Raw genomic sequence first — 13,797 nt, forward strand, 5'->3', positions numbered from 1 at the left:
GCAAGAACAACCGCATCTAGGTACGAACTTTGTCACTGAAAACATTTGTACAGTGCTATAGTGGAAATATATCACTAAAGCATGACACTTAAAGAAGTTAATCAAAGAATAACTGTCTTTGAAAGTCAACTGAGTGACTTCCAAGCTCGCCTAGCAGCAGTGACCACCAGTGCTGGCGACACTGCTACCAACCCACGACAAGAAATACAGAGCCTGAGTGCCGACTTTGAAACCTTCAAGGACCAAGTGACCACTGAAATTGCCGAACTAAGGACTAAGATATCTACGATGGACGAGACACTAACCCGTCATGAAGAAATGATTGACGATTTGGCTCAGTATAGCCGTCGTAACTGCCTCCTACTGCACGGTGTTGCCGAGGAACCTGATGAAGATGTGTATAAAAAAACTACGGACTTCATCAGATATAAGCTACAACTGGACATCTCACTGGGAGACAATGACCGCTGCCACAGGCTTGGTGAGCGGAAACGTACAACAGCTGAAGCCGTAGTGACGGGAAGACGACCGATCATCGTGAAGTTCCTTAGGTTTCAAGATCGTAACCGGATTTGGAGAGTTAAAAAACATCTCAAAAGATCTAAATTTCTAATAACAGAATCGCTTACGAGTATCCGGAAACAGATTCTAAACAGAGCTAGGGATATCCTAGGGCATAAGTGCATATGGACAGTCGAAGGACGCATAGTAGTGTTACTAAATAATGGAAGGAAAGAATATATTAGTACTGTAGGTGACTTGAACAGAACTCTAAACTCAGCAGGTGCAACAGTGAATTAAGGTTTAAGTCTTAAAATGTTCAGTAGTTTTCATGTGTATATATTTGTGTGTGTATCTGAGTGTGTGCGAATTGAGTCAGCGAATGTACCTGGGAAATTCTCGGTAAGTGTTTCTTTAGTTATGCATGATAATGGCTAAGACTAATGAGCCTGTGCTTGTAGCAGATGAGGAATTCCTGCATACCATTCATCCGGACGTATTCCAAGACAATGACAACCCTCCTTCACAATCACCAGTAGCTCCCCTAACCCAACACGAGCCCACAGGAATCCTATTGAAACGTGCCTTGTAGCAGTTTCCTAGAACCCTCCAATGTTGCCACATTAACTGTTTATCACTTTTAAGTCACTTTGACGAAGTCCGTTCTATAATTACTGATACAAATGTGCATTTAATTGGCCTGAGTGAAAGTTGGTTGACTAACAGTATCAGTTCCGCGCTTGTAAAAATTGATGGGTATACTTTATTCAGGAATGACCGCGCAGGTAAACGAGGCGGTGGTGTTTCAGTGTACTGTAGAGACGACATTAAGAGCAAAATAATCTGTAAATCTTCCCTCAATGACACTCCCCATACTGAATATATGTTCCTTGAGGCGACTGTCAACAACCAGAAAGTGATAATAGTAGTAGTATATAAGCCACCCAAGGTAAGTAATATAGACGCACTTGAAGCGGATCTGCTGAAACTTATACCGGGTTACGAACACATCATAATCCTCGGTGATTTTAACATAAATCTCCTGACCCAGACTAGTGACTCGGACCGAATTCGCAGGCTGTTCATGTCAATGGACATGACCATCTTACCGTTAGACGCAACTAACCACGTACACACACGTAACGGCTCAGCCCACACTCTAATTGACTACTTAGTGACAAGTAATCCCCATAAGGCTGTCATGCACGGACAAATCTCTGTCCCTGGCATCTCTATACACGATCTTATCTATATGTGCTACTCACTGCGGGTGCCGAAGTGTAAAGCTAAGTATGTAAACTACAGAGACATGAAAAATATATACTTAACTCTACTACAATATGACGCATATAATTTACCTTGGGACGACATACGACATCTGCACGACGTGAATTTGAAAGTACAACAATTTAACTCCTTATTGCTAGGACTCTATGACAAGCATGCTCCTGTTCTGCAGTCAAGGGTTACTCGCCCTCCTGCTCCGTGGTTAAACACTGAGATAAAAGCAACAATGGCCCGCCGTGATGCTTTGTTTCGCAGGTACAGAGCAACAAAAGAGCAAACGGATTTCGAACAATACTGTGATGATGATGATGATGCTTGTTGTTTTAAGGGGCCTAACATCAAAGGTCATCGGCCCCTAATGGTATGAAATGAAAGAACAAAAATTGCAAAGGCATCCACTGACCAAAATAAAAATTAAATATGGCATGAAGAATGAATGGATGGACAGGAACTCAACAAAACACAAAACAAACAAACAAAAACCAGTGGAGCGGACTCAATACAGATCAAAAATAACATTATTACCGACCAAGGAACCACTTATAAAGCACAATGATGCTTGGTGTCTAAAGGAGGTGCAAAATCCACGTCTAAGGCCCCACAGAATGGTACATGTCGCGAGTAAAATAGAACCATGGTATGTGTCATGTTGGGGTATTAATCAGAAGTAGCGAAGACTCACGGTGTTCCACAAAAGATGGTACTACTCACAAGTATTCTACTTCGTACAGGTAACGCAGACCTATGGTGTTTCGCACACAATTGCGTCACTCACAGCCAACGCAAACCGATGAGTTTCCTCACCTAGGGTACTAGTCACGGGTGCCGGTCCCAAGGGCCCCGTGGTGTTCCGCACATAGTGAGTACTAATCACAGGCAACGCAGACCCACGGTGTCGCTCATATAGTGGTACAACTCACAGGCTACGCCCAGATCCGCGGTGTTGCCCACATGGGTACAACGCACGGGTACTGGAATCCACCAGGCCAGGCTTTTTACTGCAACGAATCACAAACATATTTCGTACCATATTAGTGATACTACTCGCAAGTACATGCAACCCATGGTGTTCCCCGCATGATGGTACGAATCAAAGGTAGTTGCATGGTTCTAATTCATTCATCCCTTGGTCGGCCCTTTTAGTCGCCTCGCACGACAGGCAGGGGATACCGTGGGTGTATTATTCGTCAGCCTCCCCCACCCACAGGGGGTGTGTGTTTGGTCCGCGAGAGGTATTTTATTTCCCTCAAGTCCGCCGGCAAGCCGGTTAGGACCCCCCTATCCGCCACCTGGGACGCGCCACGTGGGAGTATCACCTCTCCCCCTGCTGCGCCTGCGTAGCAGGTTCGTGGGAACAATACTGTCGTCTACGGAACAAAACGAAACAATTAATTAGAAACAATAAATTTAAATATTCAGAAATCAAACCAAAAATCTCAATACAGTTAATGCGTGGAATCAGTTACGTTCAATAGGAATAGAAAAAATTAAAGAACCTCATATACCAACAATATCGTTGGACACACTTAACTCTCATTTACTGGTAATCAATTCAAAGAAACTCGACCCCAATCCGGAATCCCCTTACACGCTGCTTGTTTAAGGGGCCAAACATCGAAGGTCATCGGCCCCTAATGGAACGAGATGAACGACATGAGATATGAAGTTAAAATTTTTAAAAGTATCCACTGACTAGAGTTTAAAAAATGGTGATGAAGAAAAATGAGGGTGAGATTAAAACAATCAGTGGATCTGATACACAATGCCTTATTTTCTAATAAAATAGGAGAAAATACAGGAAAACTAAGGAATAAGTAATTGCCTGGTAGTACAGATATGTACACATAAATTACGTTAGACGTTAAAATAACACATTCAAATACGCAACACAAACTAAAATGAAGTCAATAGGTTAAAAGCGCAAGAGACACAAAAACACTAGGACAAAGGACATCATCACACACGATAAAACAGATCACTATCCCTCATAAAGCGGATGACGAGGTCTGCTGACTGCTCGTCATCTCGCAAGATAAGGGAGATAGTACTTGGAAGGTTAAGACTACGGCGCAGAACGACCAGGTCCAAACACTCCGTAATGATGTGCACCACGGTAAGGTGTTCGCGGCAGGTACACATCGCAGGCGGTTCCTCTTTCAAAAGATGCGAGTGAGTCAGGATACCATGGTCGATCCGAAGACGACATAATACCACGGCTTCCCTCCGCGAAGCCCGAAGGGAAGTCCTCCAAACCTTCGTTGTTCCTTTTATCGCTCGCAGCTTATTGGGAAGTGGAATGGCCTGCCACCCCATCTCCCAATAGGACATAACCAGATGTCTCAGCTGAGAGCGAATATCACTTGCTGGAACCTTGAAAGGCAACGGGGGCAGTGTAACTGCCTCCTTGGCAGCCTTACCTGCTAATTCATTTCCCTCTATGCCCATGTGGCTTGGGTGCCACAGAAATGTAATTCTGGTGCCGGCATCCGAACACCCGGCCACCAGGTCCTGGATCCGCTGCACCAGAGGGTGCCGAGGGAAACAGGTATCAATAGACTGAAGCGAAATCAAGGAGTCAGTACACACAAGGAAGTGTCGGCGCTCATTGTACAGTGTGTACCACAGAGCTGCACAGATAGCATAGAGCACTGCTGTGTACACACTACAGGTTTCCGAGAGAGCAAAAAGAAACCTATTATTGTCGACAACGAACGCACAGCCCACCTTCGTTTCTGTCCTTGAACCATCCGTGTAGATAACGGCTGAACCTGGATAGCGGCCAACAACGGACAGGAATAGCCTCCGATAAATCCAAGGGTCCGTGTTTTCCTTCGGGCCAATGTGCAGATCCAGGATGATTTCTGGTCGCCGTACAACCCACGGAGGTACCCCACTTGGTTGTCTGACAAGGCAACGAACAGAAGGTACGTCAAACAATCTGTAACTGCTATCCAAGCGTATTCCAACCGGCCGCGTTGCTCGAGGACAAGCGGCGTACAGCAAAAGGTTGCCATTGTTGAACACACAAGGATAGCTTGGATGAAGTGGCATCTGTCGCAAATTTGCAGCATAGGAAAGAAGCATTTGCTCGCGCCTCAGGTGTAAAGACGGCACACCAGACTCAGCGAGCAGGCTAGCTTGTTCGAATGGCTCCCGTCGCCAAACGAACCCCGCTGTGGTGGATGTTGTTCAGCTTTGAAAGGACACTAGCTTGCTGAGCCACATCCTGCACTGCCGTAGTCTAACCGCGATAAAATGTGTGCCCGAGAGAATCGCAGGAGCACCGTGCGATCCGCTCCTCAATTAGTGCTGCTAATAAACCTCAAGAGATTAAGCCCCTTGGCGCATTGCACTTTTAGCTGCCGCACGTGTGGCTCCCACGATAATTTACTATCGAAAAGGAGCCCAAGAAATCGGTGAGTGTCAACAACTGGAAGAACGACATTTCTTAAATAAAGCTCAGGATGCAGGTGAAGAGTACGGCGACGACAAAAGTGGACAACAGAGGTCTTTGCGGCAGAAAACCGAAAGCCATGTTCTAAGGACCACTGCTCCACCCTCCTGATAGCTTGCTGTAACAGTCGCTCTGCGACTGCCATACTGCGCGAGCTATAGTGCAGAGCAAAATCGTCCACATATAGCGACGGTATTACTGCTGGACCAGCAGCAGCAACAATACCGTTTATGGCGATCGCGAACAGATTGACACTAAGGACCGATCCCTGTGGGACTCAATTTTCTTCAACGTGGTATTGCCAATATGTCCTCCCTACTCCGAAACGGAATAGACGGAGGGACAAAAAATTCGCAATAAATGCTGGCAAGTTACCTCGGAATCTCCACTGATGAAGGACTGAAAGGATACCATAGCCCCAGGTGGTGTCGTAGGCCTTCTCTAAGTCAAAGAAAACAGCTACCAAGTGCTGTTTGCGGAGAAACGCATCCTGGATGGAGCTCTCCACGCGTACCAAGTGGTCAGTAGTCGAGCCAGCAGCTTGAAAACCACATTGGTACTCGGACAAGAATCCTTGTTTCTCCAGACACCACACGGGTCGGCGATTTACCATCCTTTCAAATAGTTTACACAGGCAGTTTGTAAGACAAATTGGTCTGTAACTTCCTGCATACTTAGGATCCTTGTCAGGCTTGAGGACAGGAACGACTATGCCCTCTCGCCACTGAGACGGAAAATCACCCTCTATCCAGATTCGGTTGAACACATGAAGAAGATATAGTAAACTATCATCACTAAGGTGTTTCAACATCTGGTTATGGATGTTGTACGGTCCAGGAGACGTGTCCTTGCAAAGCGCTAAGGCGCTGCGGAGTTCCCACTCCGTAAATGTCACGTTGTAATCCTCTGAAGCTTGGGTGGCAAAACTAAGTTCTGCCTCCCGCTTCAGAGCTAGAAAATGAGGATGGTAATTCCCGAAGCCAGATACATCCGCGAAATGACTAGCTAGATGGTCAGCATTCGCGAGAGGGTCAGTGGCGACACTGCCTGCAATGGAAATTTCCGGTACAGCAGATGATTCTTGGATACCCGAAATCCGTCGAAGCATAGTCCACACTCGGGATGATGGAGTGTGTGACGTCATAGACGACACACATCTCTGATGATGATGATGATTCTTGTTGTTTACAGGGGCCTAACATCGAGGTCATCGGCCCCTAATCGTACGAAATTAGATAACAACAAAAAATGAAAAGCATCCACTGACCAAAATAAAAAATGTCATGAAGAATGAATGGATGGACATGAACACAACAAAAAGAAAAAAAACAGTGGCTCAGACTCAAAAAGCATTGTAAATAATAGTATTAGTGACCAAGGGACCACTTATGAAGCACAATGATGTTAATGGCATTTATCGGTAGTAAAGGAGAACCATGATATTTCTCAACCTGCGGTACTAATCAAAGATAGCGTAAACTCACGGTGTTCCAAACATTAAGGTACTACTCACAAGTATTGTACGTCGTAAAGGTAACGCAGACCTATGGTGTTTCTCATACAATGGCGCCACTCACAGCCAATGCGAACCGATGAGGTTCCTCACCTAGGTGTACTAATCACGGGCGCCGGTATTCCCGTGGTGTCCCTACAGACTGGGCACTAATCACTGGCAACGCAGACCTACGGTGTCGCTCGTATAGTGGTACAACTCACAGGCTACGCCCAGACGCGTGGTGTCGCTCACAGGGGTACAACTCACAGGCAACGCCCAGACCTGTGGTGTTGCACACACGGGCACGACTCACGGGTACTGGTAACCCACTCCGAACCCCACTCGAGTGCTACAAATCACAAAAATATGGAGTACCGAACAGAGTGGTACTACTCGCAACTAAAAGCGACCGATGGTGTTCCGCGCGTGATGGTACGAATCAAAAGTAGTTTCATGGTTCTAATTCAGCATCCCTTGGTCGCCCCTTTTAGTCGCCTCTCACGACAGGCAGGAGATACCGTGGGTGTATTTTTCGTCTGCCTCCCCCACCCACAGGGGGGGTGTGTTTGATCCGCGAGAGGTATTTTATTTCCCTCAAGTCCGCCGGCAAGCCGGTTGGGACCCCCTATCCGCCACCTGGTGATGATGATGATGATGATGCTTGTTGTTTTAAGGGGCCTAACATCGAAGGTCATCGGCCCCTAATGGTACGAAATGAAAGAACAAAAATTGCAAAGGCATCCACTGACCAAAATAAAAATAAAGTATGGCATGAAGAATGAATGGATGGACAGGAACTCAACAAAACACAAAACAAACAAACAAAAACCAGTGGATCGGATTCAATACAGATCGAAAATAACATTATTACCGACCAAGGAACCACTTATAAAGCACAATGATGCTTAGTGTCTAAAGGGGGTGCAAAATCCACGTCTAAGGCCCCACAGAATGGTACATGTCGCGAGTAAAATAGAACCACGGTATGTGTCATGTTGGGGTATTAATCAGAAGTAGCGAAGACTCACGGTGTTCCACAAAAGATGGTACTACTCACAAGTATTGCAATACGTACAAGTAACGCAGACCTATGGTGTGTCTCACACAATGGCCCAACTCAGAGTCAAAGCAAACCGAGAAGGTTCCCCACCTAGGCGTACTAAACACGGGCGCCGGTATTCCCGTGGTGTTCCTCACATAGTGGGTACTAATCACAGGCAACGCAGACCCACGGTGCTGCTCATATAGTGGTACAACTCACAGGCTACGCCCAGACCCGCGGTGTTGCACACATGGGTACGACGCACGGGTACTGGAATCCACCAGGCCAGGCTTTTACTGCTACTAATCGCAAACCTATTTCGTACCGAATTTAGTGGTACTACTCGCAAGTACAGGCAACCTATGGTGTTCCCCCGCGTGATGGTACAATTCAAAATGAGTTTCATGGTTCTAATTCAGTCAGCCCTTGGTCGCCCCTTTTAGTCGCCTGTTACGACAGGCAGGGGATACCGTTGGTGTATTCTACATGTGCGTCCCCCACCCGCAGGGGGTAGTGTGTTTGGTCCGCGAGAGGTATTTTATTTCCCTCAAGTCCGCCGGCAAGCCGGTTAGGACCCCCCTATCCGCCACCTGGGACGCGCCACGTGGGAGTATCACCTCTCCCCCTGCTGCGCCTTCGTAGCAGGGTCCGCCACCTGGGACGCGCCACGTGGGAGTATCACCTCTCCCCCTGCTACGCCTGCGTAGCAGGTTCGTGGACACATATCTCTCCCATGAAGCCTTCTTACTTTGTCGAATAAGAACTCGCGAATTAGCGCGGAGTTTCCTAAATGTAACCAAGTTGGCCACAGTAGGCTGTCTACGGTAACGCTTATGAGCGCGACGGCGTTCTTTCATGGCTGCTGCTATTTCATCGTTCCACCAAGGAACGAGTTTTCGGCGAGGAGTCCCCGAGAAAAACGGAATGGACTCCTCAGCAGCAGCAAGAATAACTTCGGTGACATAAGTTACTTCCTCGCCGACGGTCCGCCTGATATCATCGTTAAAGACAGCTAGTGATGTGTACTTTGGCCAACCAGCATGTTTAAGAACCCATCGAGGGGGAGCCTCGACGGGTTTATGTTTCAACAAAGTAAGAATGACGGGAAAATGTTCACTGTCACAGAGATCGTCGTGCGCATTCCACCGAAACAGTGGAACCAACGTTTGGCTGCATAGACTTACGTCTATGCGAGAATATGTGCCATAACGTACACTAAAGTGAGTTGGTTCCCCTGTATTCAAAATACATACATCCAGCTCTGTTAGTAATGTTTGCAGCTCTCTTCCCCGGGGGCAAGGCGTTTCAGAGCCCCATATGGGGTGATGGGCGTTAAAATTTTCCAGTAAGAGGAAGGGTGGTGGAAGCTGATCTATAAGATCAGCAATATCATTTATGTTCAGATGTTGGCCTGGTGGAAAATAAACATTACACACTGTTGCTATGACAGGCAGCGGAACGCGAACAGCTACAGCCTCGTGTGGGGTTCTTAATGGAACCTCTTCGCTGTAGGTATCAGAACATACAAACATGCCAAAACCACCGGAAGCCCGGTGAGCATATTACCGTTCTGTCGAGTATAGTGTGAAATTTCTCAAGACCGTATGATGACCAGGTCTGAAGTTGGTCTCCTAGGCCTCGGATGCTCTAATGCCGTCGGGTCGGAAAAGAACAAGATTTGTCCAAGGGAGGTCGGACAGGATAGGCGAAAGTTAGGAACCTGATACAAGTAAGTGGAAGCAATGCCAATACTCAGCTAAGGGACCCGTTTTCGCCAACCCACACTCCCAAGTTGGGAGCCCCTTGGGCCCCTTCTATTCGTCTCTTACGACAGGCAAGGCATACCGTGGGTGTATTCTACATGTGCGTCCCCCAGACACAGGGGGTTGTGTGTTTGGTCCGCGAGAGGTATTTTATTTGCCTCAAGTTCACCAACAAGCCGGTTAGGACTCCCCTATCCGCCACCTGGAACGCGCCAATTGGGACTATCACCTCTCCCCCTGCTACGCCAGCGTAGTAGGTTCGTGGGGTTTATGATGATGATGATGATGATGATGATGATGATGATGATGATGATGCTTGTTGTTTAAAGGTATCTAACATCAAGGTCATCGGCCCTTAATGGTACGAAATGAGACGAAATTTAATGACAAATAAAAAATCCAAATTCCTCCACTGACCAGAATTCAAAACGTGAGGACGAAGAATGAATGGATGGTTATGAATTTAAAACCATCAGTGGATTCGACCCACAATGCCTCACATTCACACAAACTGACGTAGAACAATAGTATTACTGACCAGCTTAAAATCAAGGTAGCTACCGGAAACCTAGAGAAGCTGGATCCCATTCCTTCATGCTGCGCATGCTCCCAGGGGTTGAAGCCCTCAAGGAATCAAAAGAGTCTTCGGTGGGGGACAAACTTGGGCAGGTCGAAGACGTTTCGAAGCCATGCCCGAAATCATCCTCCCCAAATGCCATCCACTCCGATCAGGGGCCTCTGTAGCCGAACCAAGCAGCCAAGGCAATACCCACCTGTTCGTATCCGGTATTGCCCGGGGTCTGATGTTGGACGATGCCTAATACGGGATGCCTGAGGCAATGATCACTAGGACCCTTTCCCCCTTCCTCCGGTCTCTTTGATAATTTGCAAACTATCCCTACAGCATACAACTAGGTCAATTGTACTGTCCCCATTTTCTACTATACAGGTTAGTTTTACTCTCTCATCTCCAAACCAGCACCCATTCAATATACAAAGCTCCTCTACCGCGCATAATTCTAGTAGTTTTTCTCCATTTCTGTTACATTCTTTATCCTGGCTATTTCTATTAACTACTAATACCCCGTCCTCAAGTTGACTGTAAACTGACTTATTGTCCCCTATCCTCGCGTTAAGATCGCCCATAATAATAATGCTTGCCTGATCATACGTACTTCTCATTCGTCTAATTTCTGTCGCTAAGTTCTAAAAAAATTCATTCTGCGCAAATGGGGAGCTTAAAGGTGGATTATATATAAAATCTATACATATTTCATTCCTCCAATTGACCCTATCTAATATTCTTATCCAGATTAATTCCTTAAACTCAGATTCTGCGAGCTGTATTCTATCTTTTAAGTTGTTTTTGATAACCACTGAAATTCCGCCCAATATCCTTCCTCTATTGGATCTCCTTGATCCATATTGACTCCATACGATACACCCTTCTATATTTAAGTCTTTCTTGTAATCAGCCGAAGTTTCTACAAGCCCAAGGATGTCCATTTCTTCCAGTAGCTCTTTAAAGTCTTCGTTGCCTATTTTGCTCCATACTCCTTCAATATTAACACATGATGCCTTTAACTCTAGTTATTTTTTAAGTTTATGTTCTAAACTCCCTGACTTAATTCTAGTTATTCTATATCTTTCCACTTTCATTATACTCCCTTCCGGAGAGAAAATAACGTCCTTCTCAGATAGTTCTTCTGTGATGTTTAATCTACTACCTGAACCCATACCCTTCTTCTGAAAAAAGTCTTTTAGACTCACTGGCCTACGCCTGGAAGTATCCTCAGCTCCTCCACGCGGCGCCGCTGTTGACATCTGGCTCGCCTCGTCGTTCCTCCCACTGTTATTTAACTCCACTGGAAGATCTGACGTAGACCGTTGAATCACCTGTCCAGGGTTATCAACCCCAGTACCGCACGTATACTCTGGAATCTCTTGTGTCATCACTCCTTCACCATGCACTTCCGCTGATGACCCAAACTGCTTACTTCGTTCTTTAAACATATCACCCAGATCACTGACCGTCCACGTTCTCGCCCAGGTATCTTCTATCACATGCAAGCGGTTTCCTCTTATAAATGCCCGTAGATTCGATTTTCTTGCTTGTCGTAAATGGAATTGTAGAACTCTTTGCCATTAATAAGGAAACAAACTTAATTCTAACAGGTCTTCTTCCCCTATTCTTTCCCATCCTATACACATCATCTATCTACCTTTCGGTACAATAAATGCCTAATTTCTCTCTCATTAGCTTAAAGACTGAGCTCATCAATTACATCTTAGATTCTCCTTCCGTTTCATCCAGTCCGTAAATAATAATATTTCTTCTCTTCTCCTCCTCCGTTCTTCTGCTATCTCGCCATTGAAGTACCTGTACATGTTCTTCTAGCGCCTGTATCCTCTTATTTATTATAGCTCTTTCTTCCTTGTCTTCTCTTATCTTCGCCTTTATTTCTGTTAGATCTTTGGTTATGCTGTCCTTCATATCGTTGATTTGTTGGAACAGTGCTTCGAACATTTCTTAGGTCTGGTCAGCCTGAGAAGCATCGCGGACAACTTCCTTGATTTTATCCATGCCCTCCCATGTCAATGGGCCTAGGTTCAACTCGACGCCTCCGATTACTAATAGAGTAGCCACTATAGCTGCCGCCATCAACAGTTCTGTCAGTCCTATTTCTTTCTTAAATCGTAATTTACACTCCGTCTTGATCCACTTGACACGGTTGTGCCATCGCCCTATCACTCTCCTATACTGCTGTACTGTTACGCCCATACTTCTTTTCCTGCGCTTCCGGACCGTTACCACGCACGTCTGCTCACTAGCTCAGTTCAGCAAAGACTCCCCTTCCTCCGGTCACCCGCAATAGCATGTACCCCATACCGTGTACGAGTAATAAATATAGAGAAAAAAATCTATGTCCTTCTGGCATTCGAGCAACACACACATCAATAATTTTGAATCGGTCTACAACTAACCCTAAAAAAAGAGGGGCCGGATGTTCACATGACCCTTTTAGTGGCCTTCTACAACAGGTAGGGATTACCTGTGAATGTATTCAGCCCCTCCCATACACAGGTGGTCCAACACATGATACCAAACCGCAATCCATATCCGCGCCTAGGCTGCCCCTTTTAGTAGCCTCTTACGACATGCAGGGGATACCGGGAGTGTATTTAGTATGAGCGTCCCCCACCCGCACGGGGTGTTACCCTTTTAGTCGTCTCATACGACAGGCAGGGGACACTGTGGGTGTACTCTTCATCTGCGTCCCCCACCCACAGGGGGAGTTTACTGCATTAGCTTTGCGGCTCCTTAATTGAATCTCGCTTACTCTACCACCATCCTCGGACAATATACATCGGAAATTCTTGAAATGATCTACCAGTTCCAACGTGACAATCAATTTTCTCTGGTATTGGAAGAATGAGACAAAAATTTCAAGTGTACGGAAGAATTATAAATGTATTCATATGGATGTAAGGTGGTAACTGACCTCTTTGTTTCCACTGTTGTAGCTTGTGGTACAGCAGACAGGAGCCCACACAACACACGCAGCTGAGGACCAGAAGAGTCAGCACCACTCCAACCCACAGATCTGCCATGAAGTACTCATATTCGGGGTGGAACTCCGCCACCACCAGTGTGTTGTTCGCTGACATGGCTTTAACACTCAGTAGAATAAATGCCTGACCTTACCACTTATCGAACCACTATCACTTGCCGTGTTCCACAAGGTTACCTCTGGCCTGATAGCAGGAGACTGCCTTCCACTAAGCAATCACGATAAACTACACATTATTAAGTCGCCGGTAGGCGTTGTGTTTGTGCGGACTGAACGGATTTTCACAAGGGGAAGGCTAGGAGTGGCAATTGCAGTTAAGTAGGCCAACATTAGAAGTGGTGATTATTGTTTTTTGTAGTACAGTACAACTACTGACTACATTGACCAGAGCATTTTAAAAAAATGGGTTTACGTCCCACCGACACAGATAGGTCTGAGGATGATGCTTGTTATTTAAAGGTGCTAACATCTAGGTCATCGGCCCCTTTGGTACGACATGAACGAAACGTAATGATAATTCAAACTTTAAAATTTATCCTTGACAAGAATTTTAAAAAATGATGATGAGAAATGAGTATGAAAGCAAAATAATCAGTGGATCTAATTCGCAATGCCTTATTTCCTTATAAACGACATAAAAAGAGTTTGAAACAGAATAAGGCATTGTTTTTGAGGTAATATAT

General features: G+C 45.9%; 1 protein-coding gene across 1 annotated transcript in view; it reads right to left on the reverse strand.

Annotated features, from left to right (window-relative positions):
• Nucleotides 1-13,212, reverse strand: part of LOC136872548 (protein commissureless 2 homolog) — a 32,344-nt gene extending 19,132 nt beyond the window's left edge. The window contains exon 1 of the mRNA XM_067146345.2: nt 13,046-13,212. Within this exon, the coding sequence (XP_067002446.1) occupies nt 13,046-13,211 (166 nt within the window). The 5' untranslated portion in view covers nt 13,212. The remainder of the gene's footprint in view (nt 1-13,045) is intronic.
• Between the last annotated feature and the right edge of the window lie 585 nt (nt 13,213-13,797).

The sequence above is a fragment of the Anabrus simplex genome, chromosome 4, assembly GCF_040414725.1.
Source record: "Anabrus simplex isolate iqAnaSimp1 chromosome 4, ASM4041472v1, whole genome shotgun sequence".
NCBI classification, from domain to species: domain Eukaryota; kingdom Metazoa; phylum Arthropoda; class Insecta; order Orthoptera; family Tettigoniidae; genus Anabrus; species Anabrus simplex.